This window comes from Cyprinus carpio, chromosome B8, assembly GCF_018340385.1.
Source record: "Cyprinus carpio isolate SPL01 chromosome B8, ASM1834038v1, whole genome shotgun sequence".
NCBI lineage: Eukaryota > Metazoa > Chordata > Actinopteri > Cypriniformes > Cyprinidae > Cyprinus > Cyprinus carpio.
In genome coordinates this window covers 26,914,929-26,941,525 of record NC_056604.1, presented here as the reverse complement: position 1 = coordinate 26,941,525, position 26,597 = coordinate 26,914,929, and the positions used below count along the sequence as shown (strand labels likewise).

At 36.3% G+C, this 26,597-nt stretch overlaps 2 protein-coding genes across 6 annotated transcripts; one reads left to right on the top strand and one right to left on the bottom strand.

Moving 5' to 3' along the window:
- Positions 1 to 512: 512 nt before the first annotated feature.
- Positions 513 to 18,463, top strand: LOC109093646 (rho guanine nucleotide exchange factor 16-like). Of its 2 annotated transcripts, none has more exons than XM_019107336.2 (15): positions 513 to 668; positions 2,441 to 3,033; positions 5,058 to 5,109; positions 5,650 to 5,807; positions 6,095 to 6,151; positions 8,062 to 8,222; positions 9,464 to 9,616; positions 9,721 to 9,850; positions 14,421 to 14,495; positions 14,847 to 14,939; positions 15,932 to 16,086; positions 16,957 to 17,094; positions 17,663 to 17,730; positions 17,871 to 17,972; positions 18,103 to 18,463. In XM_019107336.2, exons 2-15 carry the CDS (start codon positions 2,533 to 2,535, stop codon positions 18,240 to 18,242), a joined length of 1,983 nt encoding a protein of 660 aa, XP_018962881.2. In that variant the 5' UTR covers positions 513 to 668; positions 2,441 to 2,532; the 3' UTR covers positions 18,243 to 18,463. The 2 variants fall into 2 exon arrangements, with proteins under 2 accessions (XP_018962881.2, XP_042586260.1); XM_042730326.1 differs by lacking the exon at positions 513 to 668 and adding an exon at positions 1,201 to 1,284.
- On the bottom strand, positions 18,383 to 26,597 carry LOC109089112 (Y-box-binding protein 1). 4 transcript variants are annotated; one of them, XM_019107587.2, is made up of 8 exons: positions 26,295 to 26,597; positions 23,963 to 24,026; positions 23,713 to 23,746; positions 23,535 to 23,624; positions 21,814 to 22,131; positions 21,603 to 21,700; positions 19,513 to 19,780; positions 18,383 to 18,713 (listed from the first exon to the last, which is right to left on the bottom strand). In XM_019107587.2, exons 1-7 carry the CDS (start codon positions 26,398 to 26,400, stop codon positions 19,549 to 19,551), a joined length of 942 nt encoding a protein of 313 aa, XP_018963132.1. In that variant the 5' UTR covers positions 26,401 to 26,597; the 3' UTR covers positions 18,383 to 18,713; positions 19,513 to 19,548. The 4 variants fall into 4 exon arrangements, with proteins under 4 accessions (XP_018963132.1, XP_018963133.1, XP_018963135.1 ...); XM_019107588.2 differs by having other exon boundaries at positions 19,513 to 19,777; XM_019107590.2 differs by having other exon boundaries at positions 19,513 to 19,777; positions 21,615 to 21,700.

Sequence of the window (26,597 nt, the reverse complement as noted above, 5' to 3'; positions counted from 1 at the left end):
GTGAAATAGTTAATACACATGACACACAAACACAACCAAAAAGTATAATATTACATTATATCAAGTGACAGGCCAGTCGCTCACACACACACACACACACACACACACACACACACACTCACAGTTATTTCCATTATCGACAGTAGCATAACTTCACGGTTAGAGAAATCATCTTTGTAGAAATTCTGTAGCATCATACTACAAAAATAAAAGTATAAAACTACCCTCACTTAATCAAAACAATCAACTTCAATGGTTTAGCTTATGTAGTGACATACTTTACCAGCAGATGGGGCAATGTGCATTATTATTATTATTATTATTTTGCCATTACAGTAGGCTACCAGAAAACCACTATATAAAAAATAAATAAATAAAATAAAATGAATAAAACACATCCACATCTTCTGTCTGGCCATAAGAGCACAAATTAATGCTATCACATATGTACAGAAATCCAAACGTTTGCAATTTTGCGTGATATTTAGAGGAAGTACCGGTGGGTGTGGCTTGGCTCACCTGAAGAGACGTAGCGCGAGCGATACAGAGGCCATGTAGGTGCAGGAATGCGTTGAAGTTCTGCTAAAAATATAATATGTTCAGGATCCGTGAAGAGAAATCTGCCATCTGCACATTTTCAGAATCACGGTGCATGTAATATTAGCCGGGTAAGTCAATCCTGTATTTATGTATGGCCTTTAAACGGACTAAAAGTGCTCTTGGTTTGATAACTAGTCCATCTGGGCGTGAAATGATGTTACAGTGAGTTGTATATACAGATGACTAGAATCATATGTTAAAATATCTTTTATCCAACAGCCATGTCAAGAAAACTACTCAAGAAAAGAAAACTTCTCTGAATATGTAAAAAAAAGTCAGACTACTGGATTGTCCTTTTGACTTCTAGTACATTTTTTTAGTATTGCAGCATGGATCTATGATAAACTGTAAATATAGCCTATCTGTATTGACCACAGGTGTCATCATCACAGGGTTTCTTATAATGTAATGGGCGGAAATCTATAATGTTGTTTTGTCACACCTGAAATACCGTTTTTTATTGGCATATGTGGTTCCGTGAAGAACCTTTTACATCAATTTTTTATTTTTATTTTTATATCTATATATATATATATATATATATATATATATATATATAATAATTATATGAGTATTATCCGAAACTGAACATGATTTGTGCACCTGTTTCCGTGATCAAGGGACATTCCAAACAGGTGTGAGATAAAATTCCCGGAAAAACAACAGGGGGTATTAATAGCGGCAGTGAGTATCATCGGTATACATAATGGTGAACAATGTGTAAAAATAGAATTAAAACAGACATTACCTTCCGGAACTAGATTAGATGATTTATGTGTTATGTAACCTAATATTACACACATTGGTGCAGTATAGGCCTATAACCGAAATGATACTTGCCTATTTCATAACAACTCTGATTACTCATCGTGATAATTGTTATGTTTTTGTTAGGCTGTTTACACATGAATACATTACTTAATAATTTTTAAAAGAGAGTTAGTATAATTGAGACACAACTGCCTCTTGTAGAGCTGCTTGCTCATTTCGTAAATAATAAACTTTGCAACATTGTCAGTAATCTGTCTTCTTCTTACAGTTAAAATGAAACTAGTTTCATCATCGTCATTCATAAATTTTATAAAGTTAAATGTTATTTTTCTGTTTATTAATGTGAAGCTGCTTTGAAATAATATGTTGTTGTATAAAGGGCGATTTAAATAAATGTGACTTGACGCAATATATGTATAATTTGAAGTAGTTTTTATGATGATGTTAATAATTTATGCTGATTTGAATTTCAAAAGAATAAAATGGTCTGCACTCCTTAATTTAATTATTCATTTATTTATTTTTAATCTTGCAACATACAGAATGCATACAGATTGGAAGCAGAGAGAATATATTTGAATTTGGGGGGAAATTATTGCAATCAAGAATTTCACTAATGCGAAATTAATAACAGTCCCTAATGGGAGTAATGGAATTACAAATCCCCAAAGTATTTTATTTTAACCATTATAATTAAAATAATGTCCCAATATAAAACAACAACAAAATGTGTGCTTCATTTTGGTTTCTTTTGATTTTGGAGTGAAATGTGAGCTGCACTTCTTGTTTCATTATCTTCAGGTGATAATTACATTATATTAGTAAAATCTAGATCATAACTTTCACTTAGACCTCTTTGAGTCCTTTGTTGATTAGTGGAAAGAGCTAGTGAATATTTCTTTACAGGTATTGTAAATGCTCTGTTCACCTGCAGTGCTTGTGTTCCGTTGAGATCTTTTAGAATCGTGGAAAGGCTTCCACCGTTGCAGTTTCAAATTACATGCAATCAGAATTACAGCTGAATAGTCTGTACTTCATTCTGTCACTCCACCCATCTCTGTTGTAACAGGTTAGTGTTGTGGTCTGCTGGTGACCCAAACTGATGTTCTTCAAGTGACAAACACTTTCCTCCAGCCGATCAGGAAACCGGGTGAAGGTGCCATGTCCCACAGACATTCCTATGGCTCCACGGGGAACCAGTCTCTCCTTCTTCCGGAGAGCCAATTTAGCTCAGTCCTTCAGCTGGACCAGCCATCAGGACGTTCGTCCTCGAGCATCGACCTGTCCAGAGTGGATTCCCCAGAGAATGAGCAGAGAACTGTAGTGCTCAGCACCCAGAGCGAAGCTGCTCGCAGCCAGGGGGCTCGACAGCTCATTCCTAAGAACCTGGCTGTGAGCAGCCGCCCGAAAAACCGCCACCACACCACCGTGGTGACCCTGCCCGTCAGCCTGCAGGCCACAGACCTCTCCTGGGAAGACTATGACAGCGATTTGGGTGATGGGTTTTCGCTGAGGAGGAATCGCAGGAATAAATCATATCGTGCTGCCGTCACTAGTCTGAATCTTGACGCTTTGCCAAGTGAACTCCAAACAGAAATGCTGACACCAGTCAGTGAAGAGAAGCCGGTCAACCAAAAGCAAGCACAGAAATCAGGACGCAAGGCAAGTGTCTTGCTTTCGGTTTTTTTGTTATTAAACCACCTGGATGCTTTCGAATGAACATTGTTTGTTGAATCCACAATCAGGATTTAGATTTTATAAGACATTGTGAAATATATTGTGGGAGTGTTATTTTTTGAAAGCATTTATATCTAGATCTTATTATAAGCATTTTATAATCTAGATTTAAAGAAGCAAATACTTAAGATTTTAGGATTGAATCATTATTGCACTGAATAATATGTTCCTGGCATGTTGTAAGATTTGGCAAGGATTCATTTAATCATACACTATATATTGCCAGAAGTATTGGGACACCCCCTTCTAATGGTCAGGTTTGACTACCTGAGTAATTTCCATGAGTACAAATCTTTGTGTTTTGGGGCAGCTGTGGTCTAATGGTTAGAGAGTCGGACTTGTAACACGAAGGTTGCAGGTTCGAGTCTCAGTGCCGGCAGGAGTTGTATGTGGGGGAGTGAATGAACAGCGCTCTTCCACCCTCAATACCCATGGCTGGAGCAAGGCACTGAACCCCCAATTGCTTCCCGGGCGCTGGAGCAAATAGCTGCCCACTGCTCTGGGTGTGTGTTTTGGAAGTCCCTTTTTCTGTTCTAAAGAAGGTGGTGTCCCAATACTGTTGTCCATATAGTGTATGTACAAGTCATTGGCGTTTGGTGACAAGTTTTTGGCTCAAGGTCTGCATTTAAAGTCACACCAGAGGTGTTCAGCTGGGATTAGGACTTGGACCAGTCAAGTTCTTCCACACTAACTGAATCAATCATTTCTTTTTTAACCTTGCCTTATACACAGATGCATTGTCATGTTAGAATATAAAAGGGTTCTGTCCAAACTGTTGCTATAAAATTAGAGCACACATTTCCCTAGAATATCATTAAACATTGTATTCATGGAATTTACTAAAGTAGTCAAACCTGTTCATTAGAACACCAAAACACAAAACATATTAAAAAAAACCTTAAAAAATGCAGTGCGTACAAAAAAAAAAAAAAAAAAAAGTTACAAATATAATAAAAACCAAGCAGCAGATCATACCAAAATTTTACCATAAAAAATAAGGTAGAAACATTTTAGGTTTTACAGTTTTAACTTAAATTTACAGTTAAATACCGTAATGCTTAAATAGATTTTAAAATTTAAAATAGCTTTTAAATATTAACATATATAGAAGGTGCACGGTGTCATTCACACAGACAAACACATATGAAACTGAAATAATGCAATAAACATTCATTAAACAACATTAGGTGTAACACACAACCCTAATATACAAAAGCGATAAGAAAAAAACTAAGAAACATGGTTATTTCAACCAAAAAAACATCAAATTTTAAATGTAACGCAGGGAATTCTGGGAATGTCAGTTTATGGTTATTCACTGTAAATTATACTGTCTTTTTCACTTCAAAAACGGTATACTTCCGTAAAATTACATGTAATGTCCAATACAGTTTTTCACCGTATATAGTAGTGAAATTTACCGTAAACCATTTAACAGATTTTCTACTTTAACTGTCTTTCTGTGTACTGTACGTCTTTCTGACAAGGTTAAGAAATGAAAAGTTGCACACTACATCAGTTAGGGTTAAAAGAATTGCTAAAAGAATACTGCAAAAATGATCCAACTCTAGACTCTTCCATATATGCTTGCTTAAATCCAAATGGTGACCATAATCATAAATGCATGCCGGAGTGTGTAGCACACGTGCTCATGTAATTAAGCTGTCGGCGTAAGTGACACTGGTTCATTTCAGGCCTATTCCCAATATCTCTCCCTCAGCGTTCCTTTCAGCTCTATACTCTTCTTTCAGTTAATTCAAAAATATTAATTATTTAACTATCAGAAGAGTTTCTGTAACATCATGGGTGTTTATATGGAATGTCATCTATTTAGATATGATAAACTCTTAATGCATTTTTTCTCAAGTTGTCAACTATCAAATAACATTTTAAGATTTTCACCCTGTAGAAAAGAAAATTCCATGTATTTATGCTGTATTTCCTTGCAGAAAACATTGGGGAGGATCAGGAACAGGAAGCAAGCTGGCTCATTTAAGGATGGTTTGTCATTCAACATTTTTCCTAAAAAAATTTTTTTAAATACATAAGATAGTGTACTATATAGTATCCATTCATCTACCCATCCATCCAAGCTGATACCATTGTGAACTTTCTAAGTTTGCCTTGATGAACTGAATGCACCTCAAACAACTATACATTCAGCAGTAACCCATTATTATAAGTCCCATTAGTTAAAATGTTCATCCATTAAATATTCAATAATAAAATTAAATAAACATAAACAATACATTGTTAGTTCATGTTAGCTAAGGTCCATTAAATTATATTAACTACTACAACTTTTGATTTGACTATTGTATTAGTAAATGTTTAAAATATAATGTAGTTATATGGAACGGAACCTTGGAACCTTATTGTAAATGTTACCAATGCAGTTTGAATCCCAGTGATTTGATTTTTGGGTAAAGTGAGATGGATTGTAATTCTTTCAATAATCGTTGTAGAACTTCTAAGACCAGAAACTTCAAAAGTGATACTATATGAACTGCAGTGGGTTGAACGTTGTTCATTATCTTATAGAGCCGCGGTTTTACCAGGAGATCAAGGAGCGAGGCCTAAACGCCAGCAGCCTGAGCACAGAGGACGATGAGTTCTCTCCGACCGAGCCTCCAGAGGATCAGGGCATCGTGGTGAAGAACTTCAGGGCAGCGTACATGACATGGAGTCAACTGCAACAGGTGATGAGGACCAAATCCCTGCTGAAGGGCCACTCGCTCGAGATCGAGCTGTGGATGAAACTTCTGAGAGAGGAGAAGTGTCAGAGCTGTGAAATACTTTCATTAGCATATAACATTTCGAGACTTCAGAGACTTTCAACTTAGGACATAGATGCAGTGCATGTGTTGCATTAAATTATTAATTTTTAATGTAAAAAAAAAATACATGTATTAAAAATAGGCTCATATTTATAAAAGAGTTTTGCTGATTCCTAATAAGTGCATTTATTGTTTTATTTCAAACTTAGGTGAAAGATTTGGGCATTTTGGATACCATCTCCCCTGAAGAACGCAAAAGACAAGAAGTGAGTCTGTTTCAGGTCTCTTATGCTCATCATGGCTGCATTTATTGATAAAAAAAATGCAATAAAAAGAGTAATACTGTAAAATTTTGCAATTTAAAATAACTCATATTTTGCGTTCAAATATTTAAACTCAAATCAATATTTTGCATCTAATTATTTACTTATGTGGCAAGTAGCCGTGTAATAAGTGGGATAATGTACATCCAGACGATTGTTATCTCAGAATAAACCCCTTCAAGCTGATACAAGACTGAGGCTGATTTATTCGGAGAGAACCACCGGCTGGATGTACATTATCCCTTACTTAACAAACCTCGGAATGTTGCGACTGACCAATCAGAATCAAGTATTCCACAGAGCCGTGTAATAATATTGAATATTATGTTTATTATTATAAAATGTAGTATATTTATTATGTAGCAAAACTCAAGTCATTCCGATTGATTTGTTGCTCAAATATTAATAATGGTTGTTATTAGCAGTGTATCAGAATGATTTCTGAAGGATGTGACACTGCAGTAACGGCTTCTGAAAATTCAACTTGCATCACAGAAATAAATTACATTTTAGAATATATTCAAATAGAAAAGTTACTGGTTATAATACAACATTATATATATATATATATATATATAATATATATATATATATATATATATATATATATATATATATATAATGTTGTATATATATATATATATATAGTTGTATATAACACATCATATATATAATGTGTATGTGTGTATATATAAATATATATATATATATATACATACATACACATACAGGTGCATTTTATTAATTTTTGAATATCATGGAAAAGTTCTTTACTTTTTGTAATTTAATTCAAAAAAGCAAACTTTCTTATATTCTAGATTCATTGCATACAAGACTGGCACTACTCAATGACGTCCTTTCATGTAGTCATTGTCAGATAGCTGTAGTGTTGATATGAGTGCACTGAAATGGCTGTGTAAATACTAAAGTTCACTTTGTGCACACTCACACACAGACACACCCAGACATCTGACTCTGACTGATCATTTGTTCCACTTGCTGCTTTAAATGAGGCTTATATATATAACTGCATATGATATTGTGGTCATATGCAGTGGTCACTGCTCCGGGTGTGTGTTCACGGTGTGTGTGTGTTCACTGCTGTGTGTGTGCACTTTGAATGGGTTAAAAAGCAGAGCACGGATTCCGAGTATGGGTCACCAATACTTGGCTAAAAAATATATATATATATATTGTGGTCTCAACATATGGTTCGATTCGTCCTACAATGAAAGTCTGTGTGGTTTCATCGTCCACTAGGAGAAGATCTATAACTCTGACTCTTAGAAAAGTAATGGCACACTTCTCCTTAAGTCACATGACCTGAGGTGCATTCAAGCACAGAAGGGGTGGAACAGCTTGTGTGCCAAAGATTAATTGTTTAAATAACTAACTTTATGTTTGAGAAATGGAAATGGTTGTCTAAGCAAGCACCTCTAACAGAACTGCACATTAGCACACAGTTAACCATTGACTAATAATTCTTCATCTTGGTCTTACATAGTTCTTGATGTCACATTGAAGTTTCTTCAGATTAGTGTTTTGGTTTCGTTTTATATAATATATACTATACATATGTTATATATTGTAGGGTTTTCGAGTTTCTGACTTGAAAATTTCTTAATGTTACTACACCCTGTGTTCTTCAGATCAGTGTGTTGGTTTCTGGCATCTTTAAGGCTGTTTTAAGAGTGGGCTCAAGTAATAAGAGCAAGTAATTCAGATCACTTCTACATGTCACACTGTGCATTTCTGAAAAAGAAACATTCAGTTTTATTTTTTTACATGTTTGATCCATTACAAGTGACTTTTATTATTATTATTTGTGTGTGTGTGTGTGTGTGTGTGTGCAGGCCATCTTTGAAATCATCACATCAGAATATTCCTACCTGCACAGTTTAAGTATCCTGGTGACTCATTTTAAAGACAGTGCAGATTTGAAAAAGACCATGACAACAACAGAACACCATCATCTGTTCTCCAACATATCCGTCATCCAGGACGTCAGCAAACGGTACAAACTTTCTCTTGTGTCATAAATTCTAATGTGGATCATAATATGGCAACCCATGAAAAATGAAATCTAGAAAATATATTTTAGTGAGTTTTCAGAAGTGGTGAGACCACACACACACTTATATATAGTTAATGAATGAAAGCATATTTCCGTTGAAATTTTGTGAAATGGATGTAAACATTGTGAAATATGGCAAGCAGAGTGTCGCTCTGGAATTACAGGTTCAACTTCTTTCTAAGGCAGATTTAATACAGGTAATAAAAAAAAGCTGGATCTAGGCTCACGCAGGAGTTTCCAGCAGACGTGACTGCAGTATCCAGACATGTTCAGACTCGCTGGTTAAACTGGTTAAGCAGCTTGCCACTGCCTGGATTCATGTTTCACAAAAAAAAGGTCTTTCACACATTTACAATGAAACGTTATACCTGTTTCTCAGAAACTGTGAATGCATGATTCTTCTGGAGACATTCAGTGGTGTGGCTCTAAAACAGGCTAAAGTCAAGTGATATGCTAAAGCTTTCAGAGCATGTCGTGTCATGCGGTTTGGTCTTGTTTATGAAACTAGCGCATTAAATTAGCTGGATTGTGGGAGTGAGGCCTTCCAGTCTGGGAGTTGCCTTTAGGGCTGGGAAATAACAGACTCGAAACCTTCTGTTTGAGAGGAGCTTGTGGAGAAAATCTCTTGCATATAAATGGGTAAAATTAATCTTTGCATTTGTGTTACCTAAATAGTATTTGCTGCAGTGTTAAAGTTGATCAGCGGTAGGAGAAATCCATTTCTCTCAAACTAAGGATAGCAGGTTTCAGAAATAGAAACCAGGCATTTTATTATAGTGGTCATATATAATTCAACTCTCCAGTTCACCAAAAATCATACCATAACATTGAGTGATAACTAGTGACAGTCCAGAAAAATATAGATATGATGCATGCCTTTCATTTGTATCTTTTTATTTTAAAATGCTGGAGTTTCCCCAAACAGTTAAACAAGAAGGGAGCAGCAGAGAGTTACATGAGGCTTTTGCGCCCCCTGGTGGTCTGGTTCTAGCCAGCGCTGTTTACAAATCCTAGTATTTCCTTTTCTCAGTTGCCTAAAGGAATAATCAAATGCATTTCCACTGTATTAGTAATTTAACTTTTTTTAGTTTTTTTTTAAAATGTGGAATTAAATTAGAGATTGTTTGCAACACTTGGCATGTAAAGACTACATATAGGCTACTATATCTAATGTTCCTTAGGTTTTTTGAGGATCTGGATAGACGTCACCAAAAACACCCTGTGATCAAGGACATCAGCGATATAGTGAATAAATATGCGACTCAACATTTCGAGCCGTACATTGTATACTGCTCCAATGAGACCTTCCAGCAGAGAACGCTCCAGAAACTACAGTAAGCACCCATACGATAAAATAATGCTAACAAAGCACACTGAGTGGAAAACAGTTGTTAAATAGGAATTCAGTGTGACTTATGGTGCTTTTTTTGTGTTTTAGGTCAAATAACAATGCGTTTCGAGAAACTCTGAAGCGGATTGAAGGCAGTGAAGCGTGTGGAGGTTTGCCCATGATCTCCTTCCTCATCTTACCCATGCAGAGAATCACTCGTCTGCCACTTCTTTTAGATGTAAGAGACACAATCCTTCTGTGAACCGCTGCTTTATATTGAGCTTTTAGTCAAGTCATCCAACCTGGAGTTCAGTTCCAGCTCTGCTCTAACACTGCCTTCAAGCTCTCTTAGGAGTTGGAATACTATATATATATATATATATACATATATATATATATATATATATATATATATATATATATATATATATATATATATATATATAAACCTTTCCAGGACAGTTCTCCTGACTGCTCTGTGACGATTACACACACTACCGGTCAAAAGTGTGGGAGCAGAACATTTATAATGATTTACAAAACGATTGTTAATGTTTTTTTACAGGAGTTTCTTCTGCTCATCTAAGGCTGCATTTATTTGATCAAAAATGCAGGAAAAAATTTTAATATTGTGAAATATTATTATGATGTAAAATTAATTTTTTCTATCATAATACACATTCAAATGTAATTTATTCCTGTGATGCAAAGCTGTATTTTCAGTACTTTTTTTCAGGATTCTTTGATGAATAAAAAGTTAAAAAGAAGAGCATTTATTTAAAATAGAAATCTTTTCTAACAATATACACTACAGTTCAAAAGTTTGGGGTCAACACAATATTAAAATTTCCTTCCATTAAAACCCAATTTAAAGAAATAAAACTTTTATTCAGCAAGAATGTGTTAAATTGTTAAGACATTGTAGCAAATATTTATATAGTTAGAAAATAATTATATTTTGAATAAATTATGTTCTTTTTAACTTTTTATTCATCAAATTATCCTGAAAAAAGTATTGCAGTTTCCCAAAAAAATATTAAGCAGCACAACTGTTGCCAACATTGATAATTCTAATAATAAATCAGCATATCAGAATGATTTCTGAAGGATCATGTGACATTTTATACTGGAGTAATGGCTGATGGAAATTCAGGTTTGCATCAGAAATAAATTACATTTTAAAGGATATTAAAATAGAAACCTTTATATTGTAATAACATTTTTGCAAGATTAGTTTTTTTCTGTATTTTCTTTTAATTAAATACATGCAGCCTTGATGAGCAGAAGAGACTTCTTTAAATAAAAACATTACAAGTCTTACTGAAATATGTGTATATACACTACTGCTCAAAAGTTTGGGATCACTTAGAAATGTTATTGTCTTCTATAGAAACACACACAAAATTAGTCTGAATCGGAAATATAGCAAAAGAACGGGACATGCTGACATTGTCAGAGTTGTAATGATTTTGATAGAAATGATGAATGCGTTCTTCAAACTTTGCCTTCATCAAAAAAAAAAAAAAAAAAAGTTTGCAGCAATTACAGCCTGGCAGACCTTAGGCATTCTAACTGTCAATTTTTCAAGATAATCTGATGAGATCTGACCCCATGCTTCCGTACGGTCATGCTGCTCCCACAACAGCTCAGTAGGGTTCAGATCCGGAGACTGAGCTGCCACTCCATTACAGTCAGAATTCCGGCTCACTGCTCATTCTTCAAATATGGCTGACACATTTTGGAGGTGTGTTTTGGGTCATTCTCATGTTGTAGGATGAAATTGACCCCAATCAAGTGCTGTCCACAGGGTACGGCAAAGTCTTGTGATAGCTTTCCTTCCTCAAGGTCCCTTGCGCGCTGTACAAATCTCCTATTTAACCACCTCCAAAGCACCCCCAGACCATCACGCTGCCTTCACCATGCTTGACTGAAGGTAGTAAGCTCTGTTCTAACATCTCTTCATTTGTTCTGTGTCTCAGAAATGTTCTTCTGTTTGATCCAAAGACCTCAAACTTGGACTCATCTGTCCACAACACTTTCTTCCAGTCTTCCAGTGTTTAATGTCTGTGCTCTTTTGCCCATCTCAGTCTTTTGTTTTTATTGGCTATTCTGAGATACGGCTTTTTCTTGGCAATTCTGCCATGAAGTCCAGCATCTTCTCTGTTGATGCTGATACTGGTGTTTGATGGGTACTATCTAGTGCAGCTGCCAGTTGAGGACCTGTGAGCCGTCTGTCTTAAACTACACACTCTCAGATATTTGTCTTCTTGCACAGTTGTGCATTGCAGCCTCCCACTCCTTTTTCTGTCCTTGTAAGAGCCAGTTTGTGCTGCTCTCTGATTACAGACCCATCAGTCTATTGTTGTCCTTAGAAAGAAAGGCTACTCAATGCGAGAAATTGTGAGGAAACTTAACATTTATTTTCATGCTGTTAACTACTCCCTTCAAAGTTCTTTCTTTCTGGCCATTTTGAGCCTGTAAACAAACAATACTAAACTAACCTTAAGATGCTCCCTTGTTTGCTCCAATAGTACAACGGTTCTCAGCTGTGCTACACAATTGCAAAAGTTTTTCTCATAATCAATTAGCCTAAAATGATTAACTTGAATTAGCAGCCATACCAAGAGATCGATGTAGAGGACTGACAATTGCAGGCTTCTGTGCAAAAATCATTTTTAAAAATCATCTGATTAATTTTAATTGTTTGTGAAATGGATAAAATTGTTTGTGAATTGCATGAATGTGTTTTTCTTAGGAAAACAAAGAAATTTGCAAGTGATCACAAACTTTTGAGCGGTTGTGTGTGTGTGTGTGTGTGTGTGTGTGTGTATATATCAGGGCTGTAGCTATCGATTATTTTAGTAGTCGAGTATTCTACTGATTATTCCATCGATCAATCGGATAAGTATTTTTTCTTTATTAAAGAGCAATACTAGATATACAAGAGAAAATAAGATAGGTCTCTTAAAATAAACAAATAATTTGTTTCCTTTTTAGAAAAATAAATATTTTTACTGCTGAAATTGCATACATTAATTACTGTTAAATCTATACCCATTTAATGCATTTAATTGCCAATTTACGTTCAAAATGCAAATACAAATATATCAATAAAAAATGAATAAAATAAAAATATACATAAAAAGTAAAATAAATAAAAATACAAAAATCGATTTCACATTACTTTAAAAAAGGTAAACATTATAATCTAAAATTAAGGCATAAATCAAGAAATATAAAAATCTATTTCACATTATTTTGAAAAAAGGTAAAAAGGCACAAAATAATTTTATGCTCATCGAGGCTATTTGATCAAAATAGTGAAAACAGCAATACTTTGAAATATTATTGCAATTTAAAATAACTGTTTTTGTTTTGTTTTAAAATGTAGTTTATTCCTGTGATGTAAAGCTGATTTTTCAGCATCATTACCCCAGTCTTCAGTGCCATGTGATACTTCAGAAATCATTCTAATGTGCTGATTTGATGCTCAGTTATTATTAATGCCTCAAATATTAATGGTTAAATAACTATTAATGTTGAAAATGGTTGTGCTGCTTAATACTTTCAAGAAAACCATGATAACCCTTCAAAAGTGTAGTGTAAGATTTTTATTTATTTTTATTAACTCTTTTATTCATTAAGGATTTATTAAATTGATCAGACATGACAGTAAAGAGATTTGCTACAAAATATGTCTTTCAAATTAAAGCTGTTCATTGAATTATCTGTCCATCAGAGAATTCTGAAAAAAACCTGTTTCCACAGAAATATTAAGCAACAAGAACTGTTTTCAACATTGACAATAATAGGAACCAATATTAATAACTCAGCACCAATAATATATTATAATAGTAAATGAGCAGCAAATAATTTTTAGTATAAGAATGATAAGAATGATTTCTGAAGGATCATGTGACACTAAAAGCTGGAGTAATGGCCTTTAAAATATATTAAAATAGAAAACAGCTCTTTTAAATTGTAATAGTATTTCACAGTATGACAGCATTTTCAAATATATATATATAATTTTGTGGATTTTTCTCCTTTTTTTGGACAATTTACATAAGCATGATTTTACAAATGGTTTATTCTGCTAATGTTTTAGAAATGAGGTATGTAATGAATACCTTATGTAATGCCGTATTCACATGCTCACATATTTTTGCATCACAAGCATTATTGCATAATAACTGTACAATCAACATTCAACATAACTAGAACTTAAACTGTATTAACAAAACTCCATGCAAAAGTGCAAGGAACATCAGCTTCAGTTAATATAGAAGAGAAATATAAAGATTTGTTTTGTTTTTAATATGCAATCCAATATATGCAAGTTAGAATAATGAGGCTCAACTCTTAAAGGCAAAGTTCACCCAAAAATGAAAATACTCACCCTCAAGTTATTTCAACCCTGTATATGTTTATTTCTTCCCACTGACTTCCAAATTATTTTTTTTCCATACTATGTAAGTCAGTTGCATCAGCAGTTTGGTTACCCCCATATTCATCTTCTTTTGTGTTCAACAGAAAAAGAAACTCATACAGGTTTGGAATAACCTAAGGGTGAGTAAATAATGGCAGGATGTTCGTTTTTGGGTGAACTATCCCTTTAACTAAAGTGATGTTCATCTTGAAAGCACATGACACAGTAACACACTTGCCTGTAATTAATTTCCCAGTGAAGCTAAAGATCTTGACTGGCTGGCTCAGCTGCATTCGACTGGTTCTGAACCCAGATCTTGCACTGAAACATTAGAACTTGTACTGAAACTGTTATATTTTGTCTTTCCACATCTACGCAGACCATCTGTCAGAAGACCCCTAAAGAGACAGCTGAATACTTTGCTGCCTGTTGGGCTTTTAAAGCTATCAGTAAGGTATGATGCTACTCACTTTACATCAACTAGGGATGTGTAAAACCACTCCTTTTCAGAACTGGTTCATCTGGTTGTTCCTTGATGAGTGGAATGGTTTCTGCAAGATAAATAATGAAAGTGTTTTGTGGCACATGACTTGTTATTTAACAAAACCTCAGAAGTTAAGGAATGACATATTCTTTTGTTTAACCAAAGTGAGATTGAAACTTACTTATATTTCCATATATGAAGAAGTTGCCTCAAATATGACTGTGCTCTTGAATGTTTTAGTAGCACAAACCCTAGCCTGCACTGAAGCAGCTTTTCACAGCTGATCTAAATGTTTCTTTTCCCTCCCTTTTCTCCTGTCAGCTGGTGAAGTGCTGTAATGATGGAGCGCGGAGGATGGAGCGGACGGAGCAGATGTACACCATCCAGAAACAGATGGAGTTCGGCAAAATCAAGGTACATGTTTAGGCAGGTTAGGTTACTTTTAAAAAGACACATTTAAAGCAAGCAGTTCATATTTCTGACCCAGATGAGGCCTGGTTTTTAGGTATTTTTCCATAAGAAAATAATACATTTACTGTGGATGAATTAGTAATTAAATTAAATAGTAAATAAATTAGTTTACTCATCTGTAATTGATCAGATCATAAAAACAGGTTTTTAGTGTAACATCAAAACACCTTTATCTCTATAGCACTTATAATAATAATAATAATACAGGTTGCCAAAACCACAGGAGCATAACAGGATCTGCACGATAAATCATATTTCAGTCGTGATCACGATTTCTGCTACTCTTGATTTATTAACCATATTTAACCGCTGGATATTTATCCAGAAAATGTTTCATTTTTATTTGGCATTAGCATTGCATTGGTAAAAACAATCTCAGAATAAAAGATACAAAAGCTGTCACTTTTCAAAAGGAACTCCTTCGTACCTAAATGGTGCATATTGGTACCTTAAAAGTACATATTAGCACCTAAAAGGAAAGATGACACTCAAACAGCAGAAGCACACACCAAATCTGCAAAACCATACACTAATTATTGGGCTTTGACTCTGTTTACAATTTCATAAAACACTTTTTGCAAAGCACAACACACAATTCTCTATGTAACACACAAAAATCTAACAGGAATTAATATTATGGCAAAGCAGGGACGGTTCTGGGAGGGGCAGTTATTGTACTTTTTGTTTCTCTTTTTTTTCTGAAAGTGAAGGTTCTTTAAGCTTTTATGGTTGCGGTTGCCAGATGTCAAGAGTTTAGTTGAAGAATAAGAGTGAGATCAGCTGAAATAGGAAAGTCATTTCAGAAGCAAGATACTGTAATAGATTATTGCAAAGAAAAACACAAAAGAACAGGGATGTTAAGTGTTAAGACAGAAAGCACTGTTTCTCAACTTCTTTCTACTAGTATCTAAATACTTGTTTATGTGTGTTTTTAGCCTTTCCCATTAGTGTCGTCATCCCGCTGGCTGAAGAAGAGCGGTGAGCTGGCTGTGTACACTGATGATCTCAGCATTTTCCGGAAAGCTATCAGCATTAAGAGCTATTATCTGTTCCTCTTCAATGATGTGCTCATCGTCACCAAGAAAAAGAGGTCAGACCTGTGACGCTGTGTTCATCACACCACAGCACTGCTCATGAACTCCTGATCCTGACTGAATGACAAACCTAGTTATACACAGCTTTAATTCCTGGTTTGTTGGCCACATTAGAGCTTCATATCACTTCACTGCGCTCCTCCCGAACTTGTAATGGGAATGAGAAAAAGTTGAAACAAATCTCACACCCCTTGTATGTTCTTATAATTAATATTTAGGCTTGTACTGTCAGCTAAAGAAAAAAGGAGGAAAAAACCTATAAATGCCTATAAACTATATATTGGGATTTTACTGTATTAGATTTAATAAATAACATAGAATAATTTTTACAAGTTAACGCATTATCTACCAGTATTTGAAACACACATGCTATACAGTGTTTAACTGGTAACACTTTACTACAAGATTTCATTTGTTAAGATTAGTTTACGACATTAACAATGAAAAAATACTTAGTTAATGCTCATTTCAGCCTTTACTGATACATTATTAATATTAAATGTATAAGTAATGATTATTTAATGGCTGTGTGCTAACATGAATAAACAATGAATGTATTTTTATTAAACACATAGGAATAAATACTGTAACAAATGTATAGCTCATTGTTAATAATATTTCATGCGTTAACTAACAGGACCTTATCGTAACATGTTACCATTTAACATATAAACAGTAAAAAATGATGGCTGATAACACTCATGGTTAATTTTTTACAGTGTTAATGATAAAGCACACAGTGATATGACAAATGCAGGAGAAGGTCATCCAAGTATTCTGGCTATACAAAACACTTGCTATCATGTGACTTTTAACTTGAATATGTTGCATAACTGATGTATGATCTGATATTAATGTTTGTCTAGTGAGGAGAGTTATGTTGTGTTGGACTACGCCACTGTGGACAAGGTTGAGGTGGAAGAGGAAATGACAGAGTCCAAACTCAACCTGAAGCTGCGGATGAGTCCCAGCAGTGAGCAGATGATACTCGTGGCAGAAAGCAGGTAAGATACCCTCGAAACACCTGTTCATCAGCAGGTGGAGCTCTTCTCTTAAACACAAGATGTTAAGGAATATTCCAGCATAAACGATTAGCACCCTTTAGTTTCTTCAGAATAACTGTTAGAATAGTTTTAATGTGAGATCAGTAACACATGTGAAGTGGTGTCATAATTAACCCTGACATATGAAATAAGTCACACAAGAAGTTATCATCTTGAAATGAAGTTAGTGAATCTTTACACAAAAATCTAAAAATGTTTGCATGTGTTTTTTTTGGGGGGTGGGGGTGTATCATATTTGAAGAAACAGGCTTTTATTGATTTTCATATAGACATTTTAAATGATGCATGGATAATCCAGCAAACCTAGATCGTTTCAGTTCAGTCTTGTAATATTCCTAAAAAAGACATGTGAAGGGGATGTTTTTAGAATTATTCTGTTAGGATAGTTAATGATACTGAAAAAGACTGGTTTAACATAATAGTAGCTGCACTGAAAAAAAGGACTAATTAAATGTTACTCCCTATTAATATTTTATTTTTGATGGATTATTGCCTGAAATGTTTTTAGGCTGGACAGAGCTCGATGGGTCACCGCGCTCCACAATGTCAAAAAAAGTGACAGCATCGCTAATGATGGTGAGTCTGATCCATTCAGTGTTATTTGTCATTAAAATAGCCTTGCATCATTTCTATGCACATTAATTATTGGTAACCACTTTTATGCTAACCTTTAGCATGTTCCATCACTAACACTTCATTTTGTTTGGGCATCCAAGGCTTGCCTCAATATGAAGCTACCAAAGCCTATATGCCGAAAGCACCAGATGAGCTGAGCCTGCAGCAGGCGGAACTGGTCATCGTTTTACAGGAAGTAGAAGGTAAACATTGTCAACCAAGTGCTAGTCACATACCCTCTCCCATGGCCTCTTTCTTGGTTGCTTTGGATAAGAGTTTACTAAATGAATGTAAATATAGAGGAATTAGGTCAATGTCTCTGTTTTGCTATAGGCTGGTGTCATGGAGAGCGGATGAGAGATGGTGAGAGGGGCTGGTTTCCTGCCAACTGTGCCACTCAGATCACAAACCGCACTGCCATGGAGAACAACATACAGCGCATGGAGCGACTGCGCAAGGAGACCGACGTCTGAGACTCACGATACACTGAAGAACACTCAGTCTACAGAGATACTAATGATTTAAAACAAGTGTAAAGTGTTAATAATAGAAGAACACTTTCGGCAGACCTCATAAACTGTTAGTTCACAGCAAACACCACTCATGCTAGAAGAACTGTTTCTGGTTTTTATTTCAGCTTGCCTTTGTTAAAATTCATGTTTGGATACATAAAAAGTTATTTAAAAATGTCAAACTGACCAGATATCAAATTACTTTTAAAAAACCATTTGGTGTAAAAACTTAAGACCGATTTAGAAAAACATCTGCTGTTTCCCCAAAATTTTTAGCTGTCACATAAAAACAATGGAAAAAGAAAACAGGTCTGCATAGAGTCTGCAGGCAATTGGTGGTAATCTGGTCGAAATGCATTTTCGCAAGCTTAGACGATCGAAGTCATATCTGTTTCTTATTGCTCAGATCTTGGATGTTTCTGCTTGACAAAACTGCAAATGCAAACAAAAACAGAAGAAGAGGTTAGCATGTTTAAAACAAGGTAAAATCTATCAATCAGTAGCATAAGCACAACAGTGTGCCAGACTGTCTGCTAAATCAAATCCACAGCATTATCATCGAGCCTTTCATCAATGAAAAGTGCAAACTGAAGCTGAAACATCCATTATCTACAGAGTCGATCCCCTCCCATCCTACTGCCACAATTATGTGCTGATAAAACACCACAATTCAAATAGAAAGCAAACTTCACGAAAATATCCAAGTCATAGCTTATTCTAAAATGCATTTTAAAAAAATATAGATTTTTAGTAACATTACAAATGTTAAATTCTGTTATAGAGCATTTTCATGACAATTATGCAGTTTCAGTAAATTTACAATATTTTGTAATTAGCAAAAAAAAAAAAAAAAAAAAAAAAAGGAAAAACCATTACTAGGATGTAGACGTACTTTAAATAATTTTACACCATAATGAATTCAAGGTGAAACGTGCTTAATTGTTATGAAAACGGTGGCAAAGCAAAAATCTTAATGCTTCAACAAATAGGTTTTATTTTCTATAATCAAAAAAAGAAAAGAAAAAAACATTCTGTAACATTTTGGTTTTGGGTGTGAAATGTGACCTGGACATGTTCCCAAAACAACTAAAACAAAAACAACCTCAAGACAAAGAAAATACCTACAGGATGGACTCATGAATGGTTCACTAAGAAAGCACGCCACAGTCGAAAACCCAACATACTTGTTAAGCAAGTACATTCATTCTCATGCAATGACAGCAGCACCCACCCGGCCAGATGGTCTAGATGTTCAAGCCGGTGGTGGTTAATCTGCTCCGCCCTGTTCAGCTTCGGGAGCGGCTGATTTTTCGGCTGATGCGTCGGCTGCCTTGCTGTCCTTGCCGTCCTGAGGCTTGGTTGTCTGGGGGCGTCTGCGACGGTAGTTGAAGTTGCGGCGGTAGCGGCGCTGACGGGGCTCCTGGTTCTGCCCAACCTCGTCCTGGTTCTCCTTATCCTCCTCCCCTTCCCGCACCGGCCGGGGGCGTGGGGGACCCCTGCTAGATAGGATAAAATGCACACAAAGCTTAAAATATCCAACAAATCTAAAAGCTCAAATAAAAGAAACAGCTTAAAATAGGAAGATGCTATAATGAATTAGCCGTTAAAGGGACCAGTCATGTTTAACTAGAGCTGGCCAATACAGCTACATTTCAAAAAAAAAAAAAAAAAAAAAAAAAGTGGGTATTTTATATAGATATACATACATGTATATATATATATATATATATACACACACACACATATATATATACACATACACACACATATTATAGATAGAGGCATGTTTTCCATGTAATACAAAAAAAAAAAAATCATGCTGCTTCACCCTCATAAGACCGTTTCATCGTATGTACGCGCCTAGCCCGAAGTTAACATCCGGTCTATGTTTGTTTATCGGTCTGGCCACTGGCTAGTAATGACACTGAAGTCAAACACACCTTTTGTCTTGCGTTTGTAGTCTAAGTACTGTTAGAAAGATTCAAAAGCATAAGGAGCCGTCTGCTCTCACAGTACTTTGATGTCACACACCGATCAATCTGCGCAGCGCTGCTTCAAGTTGAACACACAGACTGTTTCTCAATATGCGTTCTTCAGCAATCTTGCGTCCTTGTGTTCTCGCTCTACGTCATCATTAACCGTTGAAGTTCAATTCCAATTCTCAAGAATGCAAGTACAGAGGACACATGAAAGTTCCCGGATGTGTTCTTGATATCGAGGATGCATCGAGTGGAGACTTGCTGTGGACGGCCGGTGTATGGAAGCCTGTAAGCTATAAACTTGCTCTCGCAAATATTTGACGGCTCTTGAAAGTAAACATTTATCGTTTTGTTTTGCTTAATTTTAATAAAGTTATAAGACCCGGAGAAAGTCTGCAGTATTTTTATTAGCATATTAAAATGAATCTAAATCATAGTTAAAGGTGACGCTGTAAAAAAAAATGATATACAATTATATGTAAATAATATCTATAATAGTATGAAATGTTTTAATAAGTTATGACATTTGTTTGTAATGTTGTGTTATATTTATGGTTATTGGCTGCTGTGCCTATGCAGACAGTTAAGCAAGAACACAGCACATCTCAAAACTCATAAGGGTATGTTCTGTGTTCTCGCGTTCTTCCGAGTTCGTTCTTCTCCACGAGAACACAAGTCCGTTCTTTGCGTTCTTGGAATTGAGAAACAGCCATTGTGGTTTTACTTGCTAGCTAATGTAATTTAGGTTATTTATTTTTATTATCATCAAAAATAATCCACTCTAGAGGGACTCTGTTGTTAGTGATTCTTTGCGGAAGTCTACCATAAGATAAGTTTGGGCCACAAAAGCATGCATCAGTTACACAAAATGCTGTTAAAACAATTTAATATGCAAAATGCCATGCAGACCTGAGCAAACATTGATCAACTACATTTGTGTTACTGAAATTTAAATCTGTCTTGTTCTCATACTCATGAGTTCAGATATACATGCATGTAAAATGAGTATTTAGGACAAGATTTCTCAAATCTGTTCTTGAGTTTACCACAAACCCTGATCAGACTGCCCTACCTGAAGTTTTCCAGTAACTCTGAAGACCCTGATTAGCTTCCTTAGGTGTATTTGATTAGGGTTGGAGCTAAACTTTGCAGTGCAGTGGCCTTCCAGGGCCAGATTTAAGGGACCCTCGTTTACGATTTAATAGCCAAACTATGTAGTATTCACGATATTGACTGAATTTAATTTCAAATATTGTTAATATTTGAAATATCGTCTGGCTCTAACTGCAGTCTTGCTCATCTTACTGCTGCAGCCTCACGTCTGCAAATACGACATGCAAACCTTTGTCTGAACCTTGGTCGGAAGCCTCTGTAGTAGTTCTGCCTCATTGGTTTGTTGCCCTGGTCTGGACCACCTTGGTTCTCATCACCTTCCCCACCCTAGAATTCAAGAACAGTACGTCTCAGGCAAAAAAAGCTTCGAACAACATTCATTTAGTTTGGAAACACTATATAATGTAATATCAAATTCATGGATTCCGATTTTAGCCTACCTCTGTCATTTCTCCTCTCTGGGGTGCGTTGGTGTATGGGGGGCGCCTGCCGTAACGCCTTTGCACGAAGTATGGTGGGTAGCGCCGTCTGCCGGGGTAGGTGGGTCTACGCTGCTGTTGCTGCATCTCACCCTCAGGGACATTTTCTTCCTCTTCTCTCTTCTCCCGTGCCTCTCCGTCGCTCTGATAGTTCTCCTGGTAGTCACGAGGGGGGCCCCTTCTGCGTGGGAACCGCCTGTATCGGTTCCTGTCAGCCGCATACTTACTGCCCTGCACAGGAACACCATCCGGGCCAGTAACATTGGCTGCCTCGGCACCCTGAAAGAATGAAGATAAAATGTATATCAAATATCTCCTAATTCAATAGACAAACATTTAATTTGGATAATGGACGCAGAATGGAGAAATTTCCTGGAAGTCATTTTGAAAAGGCTGATGTACAGTTAATGGTTTACGTAAGGAACCTGGATTCACTAGGGTTGTGCTGTTAGACAATAGTATTGGGTATCGGTGATAGAGGTATTGCCTGTGGCTGATGCCTTTGACAATAGCAAGACGATTATTATTATCATCAGGCTAGTAATACTAATTGAAATTAGGGATTATTTGTTCCATCATATTTCTTTTTCCACGTTTTTACAATGTTGCGTGTTATAACCAATCACACTTGATTCCATCAACTATGAATGCAATGGCCAATCAGATGCGTTCAGATGAGTCATCGCTGAAACAGCAGAGTTTTGTTGTTCAGTGCGCGCTCGCTGACTGAATTCAGCTCTCTCGCAAATTCTCTCATCATAAACAACAGCAGCTGTAAATATGAGATTTATTCAAAGTGTAGACAGCTTCACTGATTATAACGGGAGTGTTTTTAAACTGGATATACTTGTGCTAGACTGAAGTAATAGATGTTCTTCGGTAATGTAAATGTTCTTTGCTTGTTTACTGTAGCTGCTGTTTGAATAACTGAGGAATTGTAAGCAACATAATTAGTACATTACATAGTTTCTATTAAATCATGTTAAATACAAGTTCAGTCATTAAAAACATTAGGCTGCTTTTACCCTTACGCTGGAGTTGGTTCACTTTCCAGCAATAAAACTAAGTAAAATAATAAACATTAAAAGTAAATATTTGAATAAATCAGCACGATATGGATCAGCGATCTCACAGGCAGACGACAGGACGATTTGACAATAGAGCATATCACACAACACTTGCTCTTAAGAAAACAACCCCTAATAAATGGTCCTTACTACACATTATTTTTATTAATTCTTAGCCTGTTTGAGATTAAAAGGTATTGGAAATAATTAAATATTGAATTAAAATATTGGAATTATGTAGTGACCAAACAAATGCAAAGTATCAAAAATATAGGGCACACTCTGTTTATTCAAGAAACTTCATAAGGAGTTCACCTGCATGATGGCAATTTAAGGTCCCAAAAATTCAGTCAAGACTGAAGATATTCAGACAAATTTTGTGTACAAAATTCAAGCATTTAAGTCAAGGCTTTGGATCAAAACTTTTACAGACGCACAAACCTTTAACTGGTAGTGCATTAATAAATAATAATAATACTACATTGTTCCATTCGTAATGAGAACCTTTAATTAATGCCATGAAAACACTTTTTTTTTTTTTTAAATACCAAAACATTGCAGTTAAGCCACAGGAGTGTGAAACTAGTTGAACTCTAAACAAAAACTCAAGCTCACCTTCTCCCCTTCTACGACATCAAACTCCACAGTCTCTCCGTCCCCGACGCTACGAAGATATTTCCTTGGGTTGTTCTTCTTAATGGCAGTCTGGATACAAAGCACAAGCAATCAGAAAACAAAATTTTACCCAAAACATCGGTATGCCATTATGTTTACAATTAAAGCAAATAACTACCTGGTGCACAAAGACATCTTCCTTTGTGTCATTCCTGCAAAAATTCAGAGAGTGAAACTTTAATAATTGAGAACAGATGGAGAACAAAACAAGCATGCAGGGTTGAAGAGCAAGTTAAATATTTGAATAAATAATAGTGTGCTAGTGCAAGCCAGGTCTGGCTTTGTAAGCACATAAAGGCTGTAATAGGATTGCGGATGTTCCCTGACCCACATATCATATTAGAGTGTCTTTAGAGAATGTTATTTACCTGTTAATGAAACCGTAGCCGTTCCTTACATTGAACCATTTCACTGTCCCCAGGACTTTTGTTGCTTTAAAGAGGGGGTAAAAAAAAAAAAAAAAAAACAGTTTAAAAAAAAACACCAAGATTGTTTTGAAATATCAGACATGATTTTATACAAGTACTGGGGTTTTTTTTTAGTAAAGCTACAGCGTTTGAGAGAAAAAGATCCATCACATTAGCAAAGTCGTTTAAAAGCCATCCTTGGCGAGTTGAGTTCATTTTGTGTCTATTAATAACCTCCAACTGTGGTGCTTTTAATAGACTGTGATGCAAAGGCAGCTGCTCTTATCAGAAGAGCCTCCATCACCATGAAAGGCCCTGACCCACAGAGTTCACATTATTAACCTCCTATCCATCTTATGAAGGCCAAAATGTTAAATACAGAGTGAAGAAAACAAATATTCAGGCAAGAGTTTAAAGAAATCAAGACATAACACAGGGTTTAAAGGGACGGTTCACCCAAAATCTTTACTCACTCAAGCTGTTCCAAACTTATTTAAGCTTTTCTTCTGTTGATTGAACATAAGATATTTTGAAGAATATGTGTAACAATACAGCTGCTGGTAGCCATTCCCTTCCATAGTAAAGAAAAAATAAAAAAATAAATAAAGTGGGCACCAGAATTGGTTACCAACATTCTTCAAAATATCTTCTTTTGTGTGTGTTTTGCACAATAAAGAAATTCATACAGGTTTCTATCAGCTTGAGAGTGAGTAAATTTTTGGGTGTCCAATTCTTTAAGACAGGATTACTAGAGTGAGGAGAAAAATGCAATATAACAGTAGAGACCAAGTACCATCCAAATTATCCATACACACACACAATCATTTTTAGGACCAATAAGCTTTTCGCTTTGTGACATTATTTTCATGACATTCAACCACACTTTCTCTCCAAATATTCATTAAAATTTAAAAAGTACTGTATTACAGTAATCTTCACCACCTAGAATAATAGGAATTACTAAAATTTAAGCTAAAAAAATAAATAAAACGAGAAACGTTCTTAATTCATGAAACTACTAAAATAGGATCTAAAACAAAACTAAATCGTGGGGTGAAGGACGACCTGGCGTTGGGTAAAAATATCGTTTACACTGTAGTTTATTAGTAAGCGCATTACTTTGGCCAATGTGGAGCTGAAGTAGGAAGTGATGCTGTTGAGATGCTAATCGCAGTTAGCACACTAGCATCAGCCATGTGGCCGGATCGAAGCCAAACAGTCTCCATTCTCCATCCTCACTACGGCACACACGACGAGAATGTGTACTGTATTTTTTTTAGATCTCGACTGACACATGATTCGCGTTTCTGGCTAAATGTTCGAAGCGATATGAGCTTGTAGCAGCAGATAAGACAAAAGAAGCGTCCATCATCTAAACACCATGGCGGACATTTTATATGAGGGGTCGCGACACAGAGGTAGTCGATTCTTCTCTTATACGATCGTTATGCAATATGTACTTTAAATCGCCTCTTAGCTGAGGAGATCTTCAGGAGACGGCGTTGATGGTGTTAAATAAGGACACGTATGCGCGACGCGTCAAACGCCCCACGCGAACAAAGGGGGAGAGAGTTTAGCCTGGCTTACATTCGCTTTCTATCAAGAAACCGGACTTCGAAATAATCGTTTGAGAATAAAACCGACGCGGTTCACACCGAACACGACAGTTGGACTCGTATAACGGGGGGCGTAACGTTATGTGTTTCACACGAATAGCTAACAATGATCTGGGTCATCATGTCACGATCAAGGCCAAGCTCAAGGAACGGTTTCATCCACCGTAAACATCGACGGCCTGAAAAGTAAACATATACATATCGATATAATACAGTAGTCGTATCGTGGGTTTCTGGCCAGTAAATAACGCTAGCGGCTCTATGGGGTGAGAAGCGCTTTGAGACTCGCATTCACTGAGAAGCAGGCCTCGGTCTCGAGCACGCGTCATGGCGGTTTGATGGAACGCGGCACGCGAGCGAAGATTTAAACTGACTGAGACCGTTTAACGTCTCAAATTTAACATACATACGTCCTTAAAAGCATGAGGTAAAGACAACTCCATAACAAAAACTCTGGCCAGGTAGCCACGGGCACACAGTAACGTTAATATTAAGTTGGTGGCCGGATAACGACACCACACGGTCGCCGTGAGGCCACGCGCTTTCCCTAACCGAAAAATCCGTTACCCTTCATTTGTATTAAACCTTACAGCGCCGACGTACTAAAATATATTCTTTTGAAAAAACGAATCCTCAAGCCAAAAGGACTGAGGCTTCGCTTTCGCTGAAAAGCTTACCGATGACCTTCTTATCCCCCGCGGTAGCTGCGGCTGCCGGGCTGGATGGGCTCTCCGCGTCGGCGGCAGGCTGCGGCGGCTGTTGTGTTTCGGCCTCGCTGCTCATGTTGTTTTCTTGTTGGTAAAGCCGGCGGTGGCTCTCTAGTGTGTTTCCCGGTGCTAGATGGTAACCTGGGCCGGCGGTGGTGGGGGCTGCTGCCTTCAAGGCTCTCTCGCTTTCCTTTTTCCGCTCCCGCTGCCGATCGAACTGGACGGACCGAGTAACGCTGCTGGATGATATTCTGTCACAGCTCTCCACCTATC